Genomic DNA, 22,451 nt, shown 5'->3' with positions numbered 1-22,451 from the left:
TTTTTTCCTTCAATAACTTTTTGATCTATCGAATGCTTACCAATTACATGGACTTGGGGAAATAACTAAAACCAAGGATTAAGGTGAGTGAGACATTGACAGATCTCAAGTCTAGAATATTTTTCAATCAGGATATAGGAGACACCACAAATAAAATCTCCTGATACCTCAGAGGCAGAATCTGACAGCTCAAGTCAATGGCAGTTATTCAGAAACCAACTCCTATAGCATAGTCCCAAAGATACCAAAACTCATCAAATAGAGATACAAGTTCTATTAAGGTACCCAAGGTCAAAAACTGGGAGCTTGAGACTAGCAGAAGAAACATGAGACTGGCAGAAATCAAATCTATACACGAGCCAAGTAAAAACAAGAAGTGAGTTTTTTAGTTCACTGGGAAAATATGGGGGACACAGACAAAGTCAGATGCTCATATGTAGATATGCTACACCATGAATCAATCTTTGTGGGTATAGGAGACCTTGGGGTTAAATACCAGCTCTGGAACCAAACTAAGCTGAGCTCTATCTATTATTCAGAAGGCAGAAGTGAAATAGAGTGAAATTTTGGAAAAATATAAGGCACATATGTAGGATTTCAATTCATTATTATTTAGGGTCTGGAAAATATTTTGGGACCATGCTTCATGAAAGGCTCAAGAAACTCTTTTGGCTTTAGACTTGCAAGTTGGAGTGGAGAAGGAGAGCAAATATGGAACTGGTGGGTTTCTTTTAGAGAAATGGAAGTCTGGGGGTGGGAGTAAAGAAATAAAGAACAATGAAGAGAGCTAACATAAAAAAATAATTCTACCTTACGTTTCCATTTAGAGATGGAAGGAATACTCCGATAAAAAGTCAGCTGTGCAAGGAGACCAAAAAACAGTTAATGAAAAAAAACACAAAACTATGATCAGTAACAACTGATCATAATTGTCAAAAATTGGAAACAACCATACAAGGGGTTACAACAAGGAGAATAAAAACTAAAAGTACATGCCGAACACTTATAATTCTCACAAACTTAATACTGAGTAAATAAAACCAGACACAAAAGAGTACACAGAGTCTGTTTCTAAAAAGCTCAAAAATAAACAAAACAAACCAATGTCAGTAGGAAGAGCAGTTATCCTGATAGGAGAGTAGTGAATGGGAGAAAGTACAAAAGGCCGTCTGGGATGCTAATATGTTCTATTTCATGATCTAGGGACTTGTTACATACTTTGTGAGAATTCATCCAGCTGTGACTTACAGTATACACACTTCTATGTCTTTTCTATTTCCATTAAAAATATTAAAGCATGTTTCCCACCTGTATCCTTTAGGACTCGGATGCCTAAAGAAATGTTATTATGGGGTTCTTTCATAAAAGAGTGGTTTCCGTAGGTTTGGGAAATGGTGGGAAAGATGCAGTTAAATACATTTCTACTGTATAGGAGGTCTCCATCAATAAGTCTGAACACACGGTCTGGACCCACTCATGATGCCTTCCACAAGCTTTTCTAAGGTTTCCTCCTGTCCCCAAATTTCAGTCACAACAGAAACTTCATGAAAGGATGAGGGCCTGCACACACAATTTACCCCGATTGGAACAAAGCCACTCTGAGCACACACTCACTGTTATCGATCTGTCTGGATCAGCATCACCCCTTTTCCATGGAAGAGTGCACATTTAAAACATGGCACTGACTGTTCCTTTGGCTGCATGTCTCCATTTAGCATTCTTGTACCCATGGAATGCCAGAGCAATGAGCTGGCACATACCATGTAATTTGCAAATACAATAGTGAAGCAATACAGAAAAGCCTATTTTCAAATAGAGCTTTTTGCAATTATCAAGTAATCTCATGGGTTTCCAACTCACAAACCAGTTTCTCCCAAATATTGGGAACCTATCACAAGTTGACTCTTACAACCACTTCATTTTTCTAGTCATTTGTGTCAAAGCAAAGCATCATTTCTTCACAACCAGCACTTTGCTTGTTCACAGTGGGGCAAAAAGCTGTGTTCACTGATTCATATTCTTGCCTCTTTCTCTTAGATTCTTAAATTCTTTTCCACTCTTGCTACCATGAATGAGATTGTGGAATTTGAAGGCTGTCTCCAGGCACAAAGAAATAACAAGCAGTGTTCTGTATTGTTATCTTTAGGAGATTTCCACAACTTTAGTAATTTATTTAACTTGATTCAATCAGGCAGCTGGTTTACCTTTAGCTATTCATTTCAGCTAAGTTCTACAGTTTAAAAGTATCACCTAAAGTCAGTCCATTACTTTTTTCCTCTTTGGAAGGGGAAGAGAGATGCATCTTTAAATGACAAATGAAAAATTTGCCTGAAGCCCATCATTTCTCTTCCTGGCATCTGAACATCAAGTCTTTTCATTATTTTTGTTATGATCCTAATCAGATATACCACCCACTGCTCCTTAATTATACAATGAGGACAAGAACAACTAGGCAGTATTACACACCAATGTCATAAGTCAAGGCATTCATAACAGAGATCCCACTTTTATTATATTGATTTCCAACAGAAGAATTAAATTATACATTTCAAAGAAAATCTAGAACAAGCTTATTAACACTGCGATATCCAGTTTGGTGAGAAACCATTTGGGTTGGAAAAGATGGCTTCATTGTCTCAAAACACACTAAGGCTGTGTTGCAAGCACCACACTAACTCATGTTCCATGGATAAATAGCAAGCGTGATTGATTATATTTGAGACCGCAAAAGCTGTTAGAATAAAGAGAGATATGAAATCAAATTAAGAGAAAAATTTTACAAATGTAACTGCCAGCCATGGCTATCCAATCCTGAAGCAAAGTTGAAAAGAGTGTAATGAAATGACTGCTGGGCTTGGTTCAGGTCCAAGACACAGTGAGCAGCCCTACAAATAATATTTTAAATGTGTCTGCTCCAGAGCAAGGAATAACATTACCCAAAGAAGGACAAAGGAAACAAGTTCGCTTAAGAGCAAAAATACTTAAAAGTTTTTATCAGAGAGAATTCCTAGGCCTAGGAAAAACAGTAATAGCTTTCATAATTGGCTAATTCATGTTTCTGCAACCAACGATCGCACCTACCTCATTTAAGTCCCGCTGAGTTTCAAAAGCATCCTTTGGTAAAATGGCAGCCCTCTGGTCTATTCTATAAAATACAAAGAAGAATTATTTCAATTTAAAAGAAACCTTTCAACAGGGCACATTTAAAGCTGGTGGCTACAGATCTGTCTATATCCGTTAGAAACCTTCAGTGGTACCCCACTGCCCATAGAAAAAATTCCAGACTCCTTATAATGGTCTGCAACACATTACAGTGTTTGAATCCTGCCAGCCTCCCTGGCTCCACCTCCTATCATGCTCATCCTTGTCCCCTATACTCCAACCTCTCTGGCCGTCTGTTTCTTTAACACATAATGCTAGTTCCCTGTTCAAACCTTCACCCTTCCTGTCCCAGAAGGTCCTTCCCACAGATCTTCATAGAGGGACTCTTCTCAGCATGGAATGTGATCTGATACAGTTGTTAAAAAATGACACATTTTGTTCACTGAAAACAGCTTTTGGAAATTTTGGCCTCTCAGCTATCACAATAAATGGTATAGCAATTGCTGGGTAATATGGTGAAGCTGGCTTTTGCCACTATAGAGTTAACAATAGAAGAAAAAGAACTTGAAACAGACAAATCTACTCTATCGTTTTTGTGGGATTTTTTTTGTTTGTTTGGGTTTTGTTTTTTAGCTTAAAAATAAAAAAATAAAAAAACTCCACAACTGGTAGATGCTCAACTCCAACTCATGATTCATCAAATGCTATGGTCCAATGGCATCTATTTTATAACATTCAAGTTTTTCTGCAGCAGTTTGCAGACTATTATATAATAACCTTAGTAAATGACAGTTCTTATCCACATTAAAAAGCCTGCTATCTTAATGAATGAAAGATTTACTCAGTGTTAAGTCATTTATAAAAAGATTTATTTGGGGACATAATTATTTACAGTTGTTGTTGTTCTGCCTGAAGAAAGCATACATGTCCTCTAAATGATTTCTAAAAGTCAGGATGCACATTTAGAAATCCCACGAGCCTCACTTTGAAATAGTCTTAAGAATGCAGGGTTCTTTCAGTCCACAGGCATTGCTAACTGTGCAAACAATTCATTTCTAATGAGAAAGGTAAAGAGATGGTCAAACAAAATTGTATAGGTCATGCTGATGTCTCCCATGTCTGCACAAGCCAGTAAGTCCCTCCCAAGTATAGTAGAAGGCTAAGGGTCCCAACCAGGAGCTCGGAGAGAGAGCGTTCAAGTGAGAAAAGCAAGGATGTAAGGAAGAAGACCTCTGGCACACCCATCCTATGCCCATCAAGTCTCTGAGCCACAAACACAGTGATTTCAGGGCTTCAGAAAATACAAAGTAGTCTTTCCTGAAAAATGGGGGAAACCCTCCTAGGGATAGGGATTAACTTATTCTACCCTGTAATATCTAAAACGCTGCATGGCTCATAATTTCTTTGTAATTTACAGTGGTTCTCAAATTGTGTTTCTATAAATTATGGTAGCACCAAAAAAATGGAAGTGTTGTTCTTTAATGGAAACAATATTTATGTTTTTTTAAAATATATTTTTATTGATTTCGGAGAGGAAGGGAGAGGGAGAGAGAGATGGAAACATCAATGATGAGAACCAACAATCAGCTGCCTCCTACACACCCCACACTGGGGATGGAGCCCGCAACCTGGGCATATATCCTGACCAGGAATCGAATGGTGACTTCCTGGTTCATAAGTTGATGCTCAACCACTGAGTCATGCTGGCTGGGCAATATTTATGTTTTCAAGCAGAAATTTTTCTAGGTTGTTGGTGCCAACAGATGGTAAAATAAATGCACAAGTAGTGAACATTAATGGGAGAAAGCAGATATAGACTTGGTTTTAAAAATATAGTATGGCCTGGCCAGAGTGGTTCAGTTAGTTTTGCATCATCCTGTGCAATGAAAGGTTGCCAGTTTGATTCCTGATCAAGACATATATCTGGGTTGCTGGTAACGGATTGATGTTTTTCTCTCTCAGATCAATGTTTTTTCTCTCACTCTCTATTTCTCTTGCTTCCCCTCTCTAAGCATGTCCTTGGATGAAGCTTAAAAATAAATAAAATTAAAATATAATATTCATTGTTGAGATGCACAGACTAGCCTACAAGTAATATACTCACATGATCTTCCAAAAAAATTCTCATAACCTCCAGATCAAGCTTGAGAATTGTGGTCTAAGTATAAAAGGTGCTTTAATTTATTAATCATTGGAGTATCTCCTAAGTGCCTGGTACATTGTTGAGGACTAATAATCGATAAGCTGCATTTATGCCTTTAGGAGTCTTACGATTAGTGGAATCTTAAGCAGAGCACAAAACTAACATTCAGCCTTGATGCTATTTCAGTAAATCAGGGATCAGCACATAGGAGCTGGTGTTTGAATGGTGGAGAGGAACTGGAGAGGTAGAGACAGGTCAGAGATACGTTTCCAAAGATAAAATAATCAAGACATCCTAGGTGGGGATTCAAACTATAAAGTACAAGAAACTGAGTAATCAAAATTATTCCAAAGTCTTGAGCCTGTGTGACAAGAAAAATGACATGTGGTTTTCCTAATGGAGATATGAAAGCATGTAATTTTGGTGAGGAGCAGGCATAAAGACAGGTAATTCATGAGTTTAGATTTAGATATTCAAAGCTTGAGGTGAGGCTAAAATAGGGAACTGAAAATACCTAACCAAGGCTCACCCTAGAATGGGGCGCTCTACAGTGTGTTCAGCAGAGTGAGAGTGGTGACCGTCACAGCGATGAGCAATCACAGGTTCTACATCGGTTTTTCCCTATTGTGCGGCCAGAGCTCAGCATCGTGACTGCCACATGGTCTTTCGGATGGATGGATAAATGAAGAAACAGAAGAACCAGATCTCAGAATGACTTCTCCATCTACCACTTAGGAGGGATGTGTACCCACGGGCAAGATATTAACATCTCTAAGCCTCATTTTCCTCATCTGTAAAGTGAAGATAATAATAACTCCTACTCATGGGGCAATTCATCATGGGAAGGACAGTTCATGAATAATGTTTGTTACTACTGTTAGCTACATTAAAGTAACACGTGCATTCTACAATCATATATAAAATACCATAATAATGATAACTATACATTTTATTAGTAACAGTAATGGAAGCCTATGAATGAATACGCTGAAAGAGATAAAAGCTGGGACATCCTTCCTCAAGACCACTAACCAGGTTTCTGAAAGTGGCCAGTTATGGGACAGAAGAAAGAAGAGCCATGAAGAAAATGGACACATCACTAAGGAGGTAAAAAGCTAAACAGGATGGCACTCTAAATGCTGAAGAGAAAGAAGTTACGGGAAAGAAGAGTGTCAAGAAGAACCGAACAATTCACCATCCCTCACCATGCCAGGCTGTGACTGCCAGGCAGTTTACCTATCTTATTTTGTTTCATCCTCATGGTAATATGAGATTAGGCTTATAATACCCCTAACTCTGTGCCAGGTACCACTGAAGGTGTTGGGAATAAAACAGCGAATAAAAAAAAGTTTCTGCCCTCATGGAATGTATATTTTTGTAGCAGGAGAAAGAACCCCCAAAAATAAACCAGTGATCTTTGGTGCACCAGATGCTAATATGGAGAAAAAGAAGGAAAGACAAGTAGAACAGCACGCATAGAAGGACTGTCCAAGCTCACACTGCTAGAAAATCTCCGTGTAGAAATAAGAGAGTATGGACTACAAAAGACAAAGGTCATGGCAGAAGAGGAAACAGAAACAAAAGCTTCTCACTGAAGAAGTTCAGCAACGACAAGCGAACTGAAACAGTAGCTAGGTATCTCAAATTCCTTTCTTTTAAGATCTTTAAAGATACTGCCTGGGCCATTTACAATCCTGGCTAGAAGCTGGCCTCAACTCAAAACTGGATCACAGTGTTTCAACCCCCTCCAATTCTCTTTCCTCCCTTTGCCCAAAACAACAACGAAAATAGATCAAATACGTCTCTATCAAATGCATGCTTCTGGAGAGGGCAATGGTGAGTAGGGCAGTCAGAGGTCTCTGCCAACTTCAATACATCCCTGCACCCAGCCCAAAGTCCGGCAATGGGAAATGTAGTGTGGACTCCTGAGCCCGATTATGGCTCTCAATACTGATCAGAATGCAATGCCTTCAAACAACTCCACCATCACCACCATTATTGTTACCACCACCATTATCACCCCACCATCACCATCCCCATCACCACCCCACTGCTGTCCCACTGTGCCACCACACCACTGCTGCCAGCACCATGATGTAATTCAAAATAAAAGCACTTCTCAGCAGAGAAATACAAAACTGAATTGTTTGCTGATATTAAAAGAGCTTCCGGCTGGATTCTGTGACTGAAAAATTATGGCTAGCTGACTGAGGTGCAACTTTTCTAAAAACCTTCGGTGTTCCCACATTGCTAGAGCCCTAAAGCATGTGCTGAGCCAGCCTGCAGGGTTAGCCTGCAGTGGCCTTCCTCCAGGAGGTGGACTGGAATTCAAAATAGCACAACGCACAAAGCATGGAAACATTTTTCTTGGCCCAAGAATAATGTCAAACCACAGATGTGATAATTTGTGAAGAAGTAGTATTTAGCATAGGATTTTTGATTTATAGCAACATTTCAACTATCCATAATTAAGTCGGCAGATGAGAGTGTTCCCTAAGTCGGTGAAAGGCTTCCCCAACTGCTTGTGGAAGACATCTGAGTTATCTAACACTTTCCTCTCCCTCAAACCCAAGAGCTTTTTTTATTACCAAGTCCTTTAATTTCTTATCCCAAATAACCTTTGCATCTGTCCTCTCCCCACCACCTTAGGCCAAGTCACCATCATCTATCCTCTGGACTGCCTCCCTGAGTCTCCCTACTTCTCTACCCTCCCCACATCATCCCATACAACAACCATGCCACTACCTTTCTGTACTACACTTACAATAAAGACTAAAATTCTTAAAGTAAATTATGACATCCTGAAGGTTTAGCATTTGTTCACATCTTCAACCTCAGTTCCCATCAGTCTCCCTCTCTGCTCCCGCTACACTGCATTCCTTCAGTTCTGTGGACACACCGTGCCCCTTTCCACCTCAGGCCTTTGTATATGCTCTTCCTGTGCCCTCAATGCTCTCCCCTCTCCACTTTCCCTCCTAATGACCCCGTTCATCCCTTAGATACCTATCAGCCAATCAGGTTTCCCTTTTATATGTCTTACTGTATTCTGGTCCTCTACATCTGCTGTGTGCCATCTCTTAGTCTCTAAATATGTATTTGTATAATCATTTGATTTGTCTCTTTCTCATGAGTCTTGCTTAACATTTATTCTAGGGCTAATTCTTGTATCTGGCACATAGTAGGAACTCACATGTGGGCAGCTACCAATTCTGATATATGCCTGAATACGTACAATGATCATGATAAAACTCATGCTCCCTCCTCCAAGTGTAGCATGCCAACAGGACTGACAGGAGGGATGGCTCTCATTCCTACAAGTAGATGCATTTCTTCCACAAGGAGGCCTGCTGAGGATTACCAAGTGTCTTTGCAACCCACACTTAGAAAACCTGGACAGAAAGAGTAAGAGGAGAGTATCCAACACACTTTTCAGCGTGCTTCATAGAGTGAGAACCTGAAAGCCAGACAGCGCCTCCCGTGAGCCACATTATAAGAGTTCTAGATAATCTACTATCGTAAATTGAGCCTCTATATTAGAAAGTCTGCATTAGAAAGCAACACAGGAAACACTAATGTATACCCGGATGACTGTCAGGAGGCTGTATGACTATGGTTTCCTGAAACTCTTTTGAAAACAAAAGGTATATCCCAAGAGGACAACCCTCTGAACAAAACATTCTTTATGAACAAACAATAGCTCTATATGCAGACACAGACAAGAGGCCAATTAATTCCAGTAATATTATTAGTAACAATAACAATCCTCAATGCCAGTAAATTATAAAGTTTCTTTCTCTAGAGAGTTTAAGCTGTATTAAAGGCATTCTCTTACTGGTTTTCCCCCAAATTTCTATGCTAAAGGAATGAGATTAAATATTGGGCAGGCAACTTCAAAAATAAAGAAACCAAGGCACAGAGTTTAAAATAACTCTCAAAGAGAGCACTAGCAGAAAACAGAACTAGAAGTCAAATGTTCACGAACTGACTTTCCGACCCAATGCATGTACTTGTACAGGTCAATGAACTCCCTTAGAGGGGACTTGGGTGTCATGGACAGAGGCAGAACATTGATCCTTAATACAAGCCCCCCCAGTAGCTAGAGCCCAAGCCCCACCCTCACCTCCCACCTTATACTTCTCTGAAGATTAGAATCAACCTGTTTTATTAAAAACAGGTTCCTAGGCCCCACACTCACTGAAACAGTTTCCAGAGGAGTAGTCTGGTAACATATTTAACAAGCGTCCCAGGAGATCCCTAATTGGGAAATATTAGCCCAAAGGTCTAGGTCACTGATGGCGAACCTATGATACGCATGTCAGAGGTGACACGCGAACTCATTTTTTTTGGTTGATTTTTCTTTGTTAAATGGCATTTAAATATATAAAATAAATATCAAAAATATAAGTCTTTGTTTTACTATGGTTACAAATATCAAAAAATTTCTATATGTGACACGGCACCAGAGTTAAGTTAGGGTTTTTCAAAATGCTGACACGCCGAGCTCAAAAGGTTCACCATCACTGGTCTAGGTGCAACAACCTGGGAAGGGACCAATGGCTAAAAAACACAGGTGAGGGACTTCTGTGAGGACAGAGTAACCTGGGTGTTTCTGGCCTGGCCTTTCAGGGGACACATTTCAGAAAAGGAAAGTGCTGTGTCCTTGGGGACACTATGAGAAACTCCAAACATAAAGCAGCCCAGTTGCATTGAAATAAATACCTCTCCTCACCTTGGTGGGCTGGGAACGGAGCCCAGAAACAGTCAGAACCACTCCAATGCCCAGAGAATGGGTGAGCTAGCACGTCAGACAACGAGACCAGTGTCAGAATCGGCAGAGGGAAGGAGGAGAAGGAGACATATGTATAGTTCAAAATACCCCGTGAACCAGGAAGGAAGAGTTTGGGAAGGGATGCCGAGGACAGGGAATTCAGTGGGAGCTGAGATCCCAATAATACTTTTTGATCAATAATAATTATAGCAGCACCTGGCCTGCTGAGCAGGAAATAAAAGCACTTTGCTCATATCATCTCATTTACTGCATTCATTTAATAAGTGATTATTAGACACCTGCTCCCTGTGCCAGGCAGGACTGAGCCCAGGAAGCCCAGTGGTCGTAGCAGGTGCTGCAGCTCTGCGGACAATTCTGCTCACTCACATTATCCCTCTCAAGCACCTGCCAAGTCTCTTCACTTTCAACCTCAAGGATTTTGTGAGGCAGAGCTGGCTCCCTCCACCTGGAAGTGTGGGAGAGCTACCTCCCCCAGGGGCAACAGAAGGAGGAATGTATGGATAAACACTGCAGCCCCCAATTTTCAGAGGGATACATCTGAGAACTTTCTACAAAGTTCCTGAGAGAGGCCTCAGAGCACTAATTCCAGTCACCGGGAGTGTTCAGTTACACACCTGCTGTCAGCTCTTCCTCCTCCTGTGTTCCTGCTTCCTGGGGTCACCTCCCTGTACCCAAGGCCTCCTATGAGGCTCTCTTGTCTGTAAGAAAGTGAGCAATGTAACTAAGGAGACATAATCCCTGTCTCTCCGGAGTTTACAGTCAGGGACAGAGAAAAAAATAACACGCAAATGAAGGATTAGTTCAGGTGCAGTTGCAGCGATAACACAAATGAAGAACTGGTTCAGGTGCAGACACAGTGAAGGGTATAAGGGTTCACAAGTAATTGGGGTGGGGTGGCTAACTTGAATGATATGAATATTTGATGAATATTAAAGACTTATGGCACTGGGCACTGTGATATTACATCTGACACTCGGCCTCCCCACACTAACTTTTAAAGTCATAAACCAGGATAGCTCAACAAACAAGAGAACTTTCAAAAAGCACAGAGGACTTGGGTAGGCATTAATATTAAGCCTAAATGCTATGTGTTCCTCGTAAAAGTTTTCCTTCTTTCCCAAAAGGGAAAAGTCATGAGTCATCTATCTTCACCTGTCACATTCCTGCCTCCTTCATTGCCACCATCTCCTCCCACCAGGGGGATGCTTTCGCCTGCAAGATGTCTCCCCACAACACATGATACTTAGAGTGGTCTTTAAAATATGTAATCTGAGCATGCCATTCCCATTAAAACCTCCAATGGCTTCTCTTTGAACTTAAAATCCGAAATCCACACCCTGGCTACCAGGCCCTGTGCAGCCCGGACACTGCCGACCTTTCTGACACACATTCTCTCCGCAGTGCAGTATACTCCAGCCTGACAGACCTTGGTCTGTGTCCTGAACAAGCGGCACCTCTGTGCCTATTCCCAGAGTACATATGTTAGAATTCCCATTATTATTTATTTAGAAGCAAACAACGAGTGCTATACATGCTTCAACACAAAGCTGTCCTTACCAATATGGTCTTGGCACAAGATCAATAAAACCTGGGTCAGTGTCTATCTGAGGGGCAAGGGAGGGTTAATGATCAGAGAGGCAAATCCACAGAATAAAACACTCAAACAAAAAAGAGTTATCTAGGACAGAAATTCTGGTTTTAAGCATCATCTCACCCTATAAAAGTCACCTTTAATATTTGCTTTCTGATCCCAACTGATTCAAACCATAAAAGCCACAGGTACCACTGAAAATGCCTTGTTTCCTTCAGTTAACAAAAATTAAAAATAAATCCATTCTCTCTTAACACTCTCCCAATATTCCTGTTTACCTCAAATTGAGATAATAGTTCAAAAAAAAAACACAACAGAAAATAAAATTACATCATATGATTACAGAGATTTTAACAAATATATTAGGGTTCCATAGCCTGAATAGTATACTATTTTTTACTTATAATAATTTCTTAATTTACAAATTTAATATGGGCTCAATGGGGGAAATTTTGGAAATCAAAAAGAATCTTTTTTAAATCACCCACTGTCATCCCACCTGAAAGTAACCACCAATAAAATGTTGATTTGTGTCTCTCCAGTATATGTTTCTGTACATAATTATACAGTAAGCAAAAATAGAATCACACTCCAGCTGGGTGGCTCAGTTGGTTGGAGCGTCATCTCATGCACCAAAAGGTTGTGGGTTCAATTCCTGGTCATGGTACATATAGGGATAGCCGATGGATATATTCCACTCCCCTCTCCTCCCCTCCCCTCTCCCATTCTCTCCATCTCTCCTCTCCTCTTCTTCTCTCCCCTTCCTCTCCCCCTAAAGTTAATAAAAATATCCTCAGGTGAGGATTATTGTTTAAAAATGGAATCACATAATACCATAATGTAACTAAATTTTTCCCCATGTATAGATCATGAACATGTACCTATGTTAATACTCTCCTAACACATAGTTTTAGTAATCCATCATGCAGACTGGCATTTCTCAAGGGGGGGGGGGTTGGTACACCCCCTAGAAATTTAGAAAATTTAGAGACTATCTGATTGGCTCAGAGGCTGGGGGTGTCTACTAGCATTTAGTGGACTAGAGTCAAAGCTGCCAGACCCCTAAGATATGTGGGGCAGTCCCACACAAGGAATTGCTCCACATCCCACACGATTTCCAAGTATCCTCTGGGAATGTTAGAACCAGAGGCACTTTAGCCACAGCACAGTCTGAACCAGAAAACTATGAGGGCTGGTGGATGAAACAGAAATATCTAGAATACACAAGTAGAGAGGAGGGAATTGGAATGACTCATCTCAAAGGTTCCATCCTGAGCCAACTATTCTATGGTTTCACCACATACGGAAATTCCGACACAATTTTCTACCTAGTTCTCTCAAAGTTATCAATTATCCATTATATTCCTATCTTCTTCCATTATCAAATAACTGGAAAATTTCTATCCTAAGTTTTGTGTTGGTAAACATTTCAATTACAATGCCTAGACAGCTTTTCCCCTTAAGCACAAACCAAGAAAACTATTATGGATGTACTTAAAAATATTTTTAGACAATCAACATGGTGGCAGAGTAGGTGGAAGTTACACTCACCTGCTCCCAGGACTAAACCAGAATTACAAGTAAATTATAGAACAATGAACATGAATTATCAAAAGAAGACTAGCTGAACAGAAATCTTATAACAAGGATTTATAGAACAAGTGACATTGAGATTGGTAGGAAGGGTACAGACATGAAATGGGCTGACCCCACATTGACATGCATCAGTTGAAAATCTGGAGGGATCTCAGTTGCAAAGGTCCCCTCTGAGGAGCAAGAGGCCTCAATTCTATGCCATCACCCCAGCCCACAGTATCAGTCAGGAAGAGGAGCCCATACAATCTGGCTGTAAAAATCAGCTGAGATTTCATCCACCATGGACATGGGAGTCTGCTAGAAATACAGGCACCCTCTTTTTTTTCTCCCTACTTTTTATTTATTTATTTTTAACTCTAGAGAGAAAACAGCACTTTTTATTTATTTATTTAGAGCAGGTAAGCCATTCTTTGTTTGTTTTTCTCCCATTGACTTCTCCCCGGCCACCCCACCCCCAGCACATGCCCACAACCCCCATTACCTGCCCCAATCTGTGTCCACTGGTTATGCTCATATGCATGCATACAAGCCCTTTGGTTGATCTCTTACCCCCTCATCCCCCGCCTTCCCTCATAGGTTGGACAGTCTGTTCGATGCTTCTATGGCTTCACTGGTGAATTTTACCAAACATTCCAAGAAGAACTAACCCTCATCCTTCTCAAACTACTCCAAAAAAGTCAAGAGGAAGGAAGATTCCCAAACTCATTTTAGGAGGCCAGAATTATCCTATTTCCAAATATCAGATAAAGACACTACAAAGGAAGAAAATTATAGGCCAATATCCCTGGTTAACATAGAGGCAAAAATCCTCAACAAAACACACATTAGCAAATCAAATTCAGCAATGCATTAAAAACATCATACACCATATCAAGTGGGATATATTCCTGGGATAGATGGTTGGTACAATACCTGCAAATCAATTAATGTGATATACCATATACACAGAATGAAAAATAAAAATCATGTGATCATATCAATAGATGCAGAAAAAGCATTTGACAAATCCAGCACCCATTTATGAGAAAAACTGTCAGCAAAGTGGAAATAGAGGGAACACACCTCAACATAATAAAAGCCATATATATGAAAAACCCATAGCTAACAACATACTCAACAAGGAAACACTAAAATCACTTACCTTAAGATCAGGAACAAAACAGGGGTGTCCACTTTCACCACACTTATTCAAAACTAGAGGCCTGGTGCATGAATTCATGCACCAGTGGGGTCCCTCGGCCTGGCCTGAGGGATCAGGCTGAAACCCGCTCTCCGACATCCCCCAAGGGGTCCTGGATTGCAAGAGGGTGCAGGTCAGGCTAAGGGACCCCACTGGTGCACAATCGGGCCAGGGAGGGATGCGGGAGGTTGTCCAGCCAGGGAGGGACCACCGGAGGGCTCTAGGGCATGTCTGGCCCTTCTCACTCAGTCCTGATGGGCCAGACTCCAGCAGCAAGCTAACCTACCGGTCAGAGCGTCTGCCCCTTGGTGGTCAGAGAATATCATAGCGACTGGTCGACCGGTCGACTATCTGCCCCTGATGGTCAGTGCATGTCATAGCGACTGGTTGACCAGTTAACTGTCTGCCCCCTGGTAGTCAGTGCACATCATAGCAAGTGGTTGAGTGGCCTTAGCATATTATTAGCATATTAACTAAGTTGGAGGTATCATGCTACTTGGTATCAATTTATACTACAAGACTATAATACTCAAACATCATGGTACTGGCATAAAAACAGACCTATAAATCAATGGAACAGGACAGAAATCCCAGAAATAAACCCACACCTATATGGTCAATTAATATTTGACAAAGAGGCAAAAATATAAGAATGGTGTAAAGACAGTCTATTCAATAAACGGTGCTGGGAAAATTGGAGATACAGGTAAAAAAAATTAGACCACATTCTTATGTTATATACAAAAATAAACTCAAAATTAATTAAAGACTAAAATATAAGACTCAAAACCATAAAACTCCTAGAAGAAAACATTGGCAGTAAAATCTCAGACATTTCTCTTAGCAATATTTTTTCTGATATATGTTCTCAGGCAAGGGAAACAAAAAAAAATTTAAATGGGACTACATCAAACCAAAAAGTCTTTGCAAAAGAAACCATCAACAAAAACAACAAAAAACAACCTACAGAATATGAAAAGACATTCACCAATCATACATTTGGTAAGGTGTAAATTTTCCAAATTTAAAAGAACTCATACAACTCAACACCAACAAAAACAAACCATCCAATTAAAAAGTTGGCAGGAGACCTGAATAGACCTTCTCCAAAGAGGACATACAGATGGCCAATAGACATATGAAAAGATGCTCAACGTCACTAGTCATCAGAGAAATGCAAATTTAAAACACAAATATCACCTCACATCTGTTAGAATGGCTATCATCAAAAAACTAGAGGCCCGATGCACAAAATTCGTGCCAGGGGCTCAGCCCTCGCAGCTCTGGCTTCGCCCAGAAGGTTCTCTGAAAGATCATCCGGAAGGACTTCCAGAAGGTCATTCGGCTGTCCAATCTAATTAGCATATTACATTTTTATTGTTATAAATGCCCAAATGACAAGTGTTGGCAAGTATGTGGAGAAAAGGGAACCCTTGTATACCACTGGTGGAATCCAGACTGGTGCAGCCACCGCGGAAACCTCAAAAAATTAAAAATAGAACTGCCTTATGACCCAGCAATTCCACTTCTGGATTTATATCCAAAGAAACCAAAACACTAATTTGAAAGAATATATACACTCCTATGCTCACTGCAGTGTTATTTACGACATCCAAAATATGGAAGCAACTCAGGTGCCCATCAATAGCCAAGTGGATAAAAAAGTGGTGGTATATACTATATACAATGGAATATTACTCAGCCATAAAAAAGAATGAAATCTTACCAATTGTAACAACATGGACCTAGGGGGTATTATGCCAAGTGAAATAATTCAGTAAGAGAAAAACAAATACCATATAATTTCACTATATATGGAAAATAAAGAACAAAATAAATGAACAAACAAAACTGAAACATACTCATAGATACAGAAAACAGACTGATGGTTGCCAGAGGGGAGAGGGGTTAGGGAACTGGTTGAAAAAGGTGAAGTGATTAAGAAGCACAACTTGGTATTTACAAAAGTCATGGGGATGTAAAGTACAGCATAGATAGACAATATAGTTAATAATATTGTAATAACTATGAATGGTGCCAAATGGATTCTGGAAATATAGGGGAAATACTATGTAAAGTATATGACTGTCTAACCACTATGCTGTATACCTGAAACTAATACAAAATATTTTAAAAATAAAAATATCACTATTTCAAAAAATATATTTTAAATGATTCTTACTACAGTATCCAGAAATATAAATCCAAGAAGTAACCAAAGTACTCAATAATTTGGAATTAGTTAAATAAATCATGTTATAGTCACAGAATGGAATATTTCACAGCCATCAATATTTGATACTATTTCAGAATATGGCAAAACTCAATAATTATATGAAATAAAAAAGTTATGCAGAAATGTGTTTAAATCTAGCACTAAAGATAAAAGAAAAAAGAGAGAGGAAGGGTTGGAGCTGTGTCACTATATATGATGTGTGTGTGTGTGCAGTATTTAACATAAGTCTTGGAAAGGAACAGCCTGTTGATGAATACTACGACAGAAGCACTGGAGTAGTCACTGCCTCCTTGAGAAGATAAAGAGTAGGTTAAAGGAACAGCTTCATTCCCATGTTTTCAGGAACACTGACAATTTAACTAGCTGGTTAAAATTCTAAATTAGATTTTAAGTTTATACACATTCTACCAGATGTTTATACACATTCTATCTCCTATCATTATTACTGAAATTTCTCTCTTAAATCTATTCCAAATTAGGCCAAGAAGCTTTCCAAGATGTTGAGATATCAAGAACAAAGTTTTTTGTTCAATCCTCTAGAAATGTTTTTTCCATAACATGGCTGTCATGACACTAAAGTTTGTAAAACATGTTTCCTGTAGAAAATTATATGTTATGCCATTTGTTGAGTATATAAGGATAGACAAGACTTCCCCATCTAGTGGGAGGGAGGACGAATAAACAGATGAATATGATAACAATGTGGTGAATGTAGTGAGAAGGAGCTGTTTAGGGAAGTGTCAATGTCCAGCATTGGGCTTGGAAAGAGGAGACAAAGGGGGCTTTAAAAAAAAAAAAAAAAAAAGAAATTGTTACCCAGCAGTCCTGGCTCAGGACTCAGCACTGACCTCTGCACCAGGAGGTCAAGGCATTGATATTTTCTCATCATTGATATTTCTCTCTCTCTCCCTCTCCCTTCCTCTCTGAAATCAATAAAAATATATTTAAAAAATATTTTATGTTAGAGTATTTGTATGGCAAGTCAAATTTGTTCACCTTAGCCATAAATGAATTTACCAGCCTTGTGATAATTAACCCACTTGTCTATTATTCCGCTCAGAATGCATTCTGGCCCAGCTTTATGCTCTGGAATCTGCTTGAAATAAATAGTGCTTCTAACAGATTCAGTGCATCAGGAAGCCCCTTTCAGGCACAATTCTTTTTCATGCCCACATTAAAACAATTAACATAAAAATGTACGCTACAGTGGGAACAGAGGTTATATCTGGGTGATAAGATTATAAGAAATTTTTATGTCCTTGAAGTTTTCTGTATTTTCCAATGTAACCATGTTTAATTTATTTTATTATTGTTTTTTTAAAATGAGAGAATGTCTGAGTTTCCCTTTTATCTGTATGCTTAATCACTGTCCAATGAAAGTACTAAAAATTTATCAAGTGACCAAGGTCAGACTCCAAAAATAAAAAGAGGGTTTCATTCCCAGAATAACCAAGTGTGGGCTCTTTTCCCATCACAGTTTAAGGATTTGGTGTGGGATTCTTTGTGCTCTACATCAGAGAGGGGGAAACATTTCTATATGTGACTGCAAGAGCTTGTATAATTAAGCTAAAGTCTTTCCATGTCTAATCCTTTAAACATCTAGAATGTTGAGCATTTCCAGTTTAAGGGCCAGAAAGGGCCTTAGAAATCATCTGACCCAAACTGCTGTTAGAGGAGGGGACTTGGGGATTTAAGTGAAGCGACCCAGGTCATCTGATAGACATATGATAAGACCCTGCACTTCTTGATCTGAATGTTCTTTCCATTCGCCAGACTGTTTCTGCACCCTTGGAGGTGAAAACAGGATAGGGGGTGAAGCCAGCCTCGCTATATGGCTCTCTTCCTATGTAGTATACACAAAGCAAGCTATTTTAGGACCCACTCATTACATAGCTGCACATCAGGGAGTCTTAAAACATTGTCAAGACAAGCTATTTTGTTATCTCTACCTCATCCCCTGCTCTTCCCCTCCCCCACTCTCACCTCTTCTCCTCCCCCTCCCCCCCCCCCCAAAAAAAGAAAAGAAACCTACTAGTAAGAGCACACTAATGAGAAAGATCATGCTGGCAACAGGCAGAGCTCCTGCTCTGGTTCAGTCCAAGAAGGCAGACCTTGTTTTCTGTGTTATTAAAAATCTCTGGGTACTCAATCTATTCCTCATTATTTCTCTTTTTAGCAGAACTCATTAAGACTCTGCTTATTTCTATGAAAAACATTTAAATAAGAAACAATTAGCTATTAAAACACACACAAGTCATCTATCTCAAAAACAAAAGATGAAAGGATTTATCCCCCATGGAAAAGTTGCTGCCAACAAAACTTCCTCTTTCCATAGAGCAACAAAGCTTTTCCTTTCATCTGGAATGTCACAAAAATAGTCAAAGCCATCAAAGGCCATTTTCCTTACTGATACCCCCCTCTTCAACCCCCAATAACTGGGGACTTTGAGATGAAGAGGTCAATAAACTTCAATTTGCAATGTAACCACCGCCTTAATTAGTAGTAACAACGCTATAGAATACTCCTATTAATACAGAGGAGGTTTTAACAATATTAAAGGTTTAATGCTGTCATAAATTTTAATGCAATATTTTAAACACAAGTGAGTTAATCACTCTCAAATGTAAATTTACTTAGCTGGGTAAGAAGTCCCTGACTTCATTAGTTTTCTCTTATACTCATAAATTTCCTTTGTCATATCTGAGGGTTCACAGTATTGGCACTGGCTTTAGCTATAAAAATCAATCAAACTGCTACATATTCATTAAGTGACTGCTCTAAACAGAGTGATGGTGCTTATCTTGGTTCTATTACAAAGGGAGTGAGGGCTTCAGCAAATGACAGCCACAATGGGTGTCAAAGTAGAAAATGAGAAGGTTTTATTAAATGATTACTAAGGTTTCACTCTTGTTCTAACTAAATGCCATGCTATAATTTTACATGTTTTGAGAAGCTCCAGGTACTGAGGAGCATGCCAGAGGAGTGTAATATGCAGCCTCTCCACTCAGATGCCCTGAAAATCCAAGTTGAAATATACATGCACCATCTTGGGAAAGGAGGCATTAAGATAGTATCAGCCATCACCTTATTGGGGTTTAGCTCCAATCAGCTGGAGTCCCCAGGATGAGCAGCTGCTGGGAAGAAACGGATTGAAGTGGGCATTATAAATCAAATACCTGTAGGAGTTCAGGCAAAGAGCATAAAGAAATGGGGAGATATGGGTGGAAATGGTGTAAATAGAGTGCAGCTTCTCAGCTTCAGCTAATGGTTGCTTTGTAGGAATGGAGGCTCTGGGTCATCCCATCTTCAGATTTTTAAAAGAATGCCAAAGATCTGTAAAACCCGATTATAAAATACTTTACAAGCCAAATATATTTCCACCCTAGATATACCAACAGGACACCAAATTTGAGACCTCTGAGATGGGGCACTGTACTGCCAAGGAAGGTAACATAGGGATGAGAAGGGAATGGCAAGTAGGAGGGATGAAAAGAAAGAGGACAGAGGGGGCCACATTGATATATGAGGTTGGCTGTTGGAATTCAGAATAGGAAGCAGACTTAGAGGAGGAGGAACTGACAGTCATTCCAAACCTTTTGGGGAACATGAATACCATAGGAGATTCTGATAAATACTTTAAGAGTTTTTCTCTGAAAAAAGTAAAACAGTAGGTAGAATAATGGTCCCCCAAAGTTTTCCATGTCCTCATCCCTTGCCCTCTTCCTACATTACCTTACATGACAAAAGAAGTTTTACAGCTCTGGCCAGTTTGCTAAGTGGTTACAGCGTCAGCCTGCAGACTGAAGGGTCTAAGGTTCGATGTCTAGTCAAGGGCACGTACCTCGGTTGCAGGTTTCCCAGCCCCGGAGGGGTACGTACGTGAAGGCATGTTTCTCTCTCTCTCTCTCTCTCTGCCCCCCCACCCCCACTCTCTCTAGAAATCATTAGGGAAAAAAATATCCTCAGGTAAGGACTTTTTAAAAAGTAGTTTTACAAATATGGTTAAGTAAGGACCTTGAGATGGGGAGATTACCATGGATTATCTGAGTCGGCCCAATCACATGAGTCATTAAAATCAGAAAATCTTTCCCAGGCATACTCAGAGAGATTCTATGTTGCTAGCTTTAAAAATGGAGAAGAATCCATGAACCAAGAAATGCAGGCAGCCTTTAGAAACTGGAAAAGGCAAAGAAATGGTCTAATTCTCCCCTAGTGCCTGCAGAAAAAATGCAGACCTGCTGACCCCTTGAGTTTTCAAGTCCAGTGAGACCCATGTTGGATGTCGATCCTATAAAACTGTAAGATTATACATGTGTGTTGTTTTAAGCCACAGGTTTGTGCTTATTTTATTACAGTAGCTTCTGAAAACCAATACAGTACACACACTCTCTCAAACTTTTGCAAAAATATTCATAATCCTCCCTGAAGCTCATCCATAGACAAAGATAAAGGCTCCTTGTGCTAGAAAGAGCTTAAGATACAAAGGCTCTAAGAAGGTATGAAGCTATTTCTCCTTGGCAGGCATGGAAAGATCAATGCCCACAGCATAGCACAATCAGTTCCAAAATCTCACTTCTACAAGGATGGATTCATTCTCTCAAAACAATGCCTTCAAGTCTCACTTAAATGACACGAGACATTCGTCACTCCCCTGACTGCTCCTCGCTACAGAAAGATGTTTCTTCCCTTTCTCAAATTGTTTATTGCCAATAACATTCACTCCCCATCTTCAAGAAGATGGCATTTTACACCTGCTGAGATTTAGCCGGGCTTCTTTCCTCACTCTGAGCCAGGCCTAAGTCTTATGTGTCCTGTTACAGTATCATGTTTCTATCAAGATCTTATTGGGCATGATATGTCTGAACCTGACCATAGGCTGACGTAAAACGGAAGGTGAAGGTTATCAGGAATGTGAGCTACCTGACTCAAAGTTGTTTTTAGCCTCAGATCTCATTTCACCAGTTCATCAAGTTTCACAATCCCTGTCATATTTTGAGATGTTTTTAAGTACCATTAGAATATCCCCGGGTGATGCCACCACGGTTGTGACAAATAACTAGTCTGAAGGTTACCAGCCCAGTTTAAATACTGAATCTACCAGTGGCAGGCAAACTCATTAGTCAACAGAGCCAAATATCAGCAGTGCAACGACTGAAATTTCTTTTGAGAGCAAAATTTTTTAAACTTAAACGATATAGGTAGGTACATTGTTATTAACTTAATTAGGGTACTCCTAAGGCTTAGGATGAGCCACACTCAAGGGGCCAAAGAGCTGCATGTGGCTCGCGAGCCGCAGTTTGCCGACCACGGTACTAGCCCAACAGGGCTCCTGATCTACAACTTGACCCCAGACCTTGGGATGCCAAACCTGGGGCACGGAATTCCTGGAATACAGCTAGACCCCGTGAAAGTACAGCATGGAAGTTAAAGAGGAAAAAACAGACAAGAGCAACAAGGTCTTTAAGGTCTTGTGGACGTTTACTTAGGTATAGAGGAAGAGAGACCAGATCTGTCTTTGCAAGAAGTAGCCAATCTGTTGGGAAGACAAGCCAGACTTAATGAGGAAGGCTGCCCGATAACCTTATATCTGGTTCCTTTCCCTGGCATGCGGCGGAGCTCTGTAACTTCCTAAATTTTATACAAAACTATTGTGTGTGTGCATCTCTTTTTCTGAAGAAAGTTGCCACACATCTTTGCGAATCTGAATAAAACTATAATTCCCTATCCCCAAAGTAAGAGTTACTTCCCTCTGTGTTTCCTTATCAGGGGGGTCCTAATTCAATACTCTTAGTCTTACTCATCATATGTGAATGA

At 39.9% G+C, this 22,451-nt stretch overlaps 1 protein-coding gene across 2 annotated transcripts in view; it reads right to left on the bottom strand.

The window, feature by feature from the left end:
* FAM13C (family with sequence similarity 13 member C) overlaps positions 1–22,451 on the bottom strand; it is a 127,070-nt gene that overhangs the window by 53,156 nt on the left and 51,463 nt on the right. For both annotated transcript variants that reach the window (XM_081104472.1, XM_081104471.1), the window contains one exon: positions 3,082–3,145. In XM_081104472.1, the coding sequence (XP_080960598.1) occupies positions 3,082–3,145 (64 nt within the window). The remainder of the gene's footprint in view (positions 1–3,081; positions 3,146–22,451) is intronic.

Source organism: Myotis nattereri (genome assembly GCF_964212035.1).
Source record: "Myotis nattereri genome assembly, chromosome: 13".
Classification (NCBI taxonomy): domain Eukaryota; kingdom Metazoa; phylum Chordata; class Mammalia; order Chiroptera; family Vespertilionidae; genus Myotis; species Myotis nattereri.
Note: the sequence above shows the minus strand (reverse complement) of the source record. Positions and strands in the feature narration are given on the sequence as shown.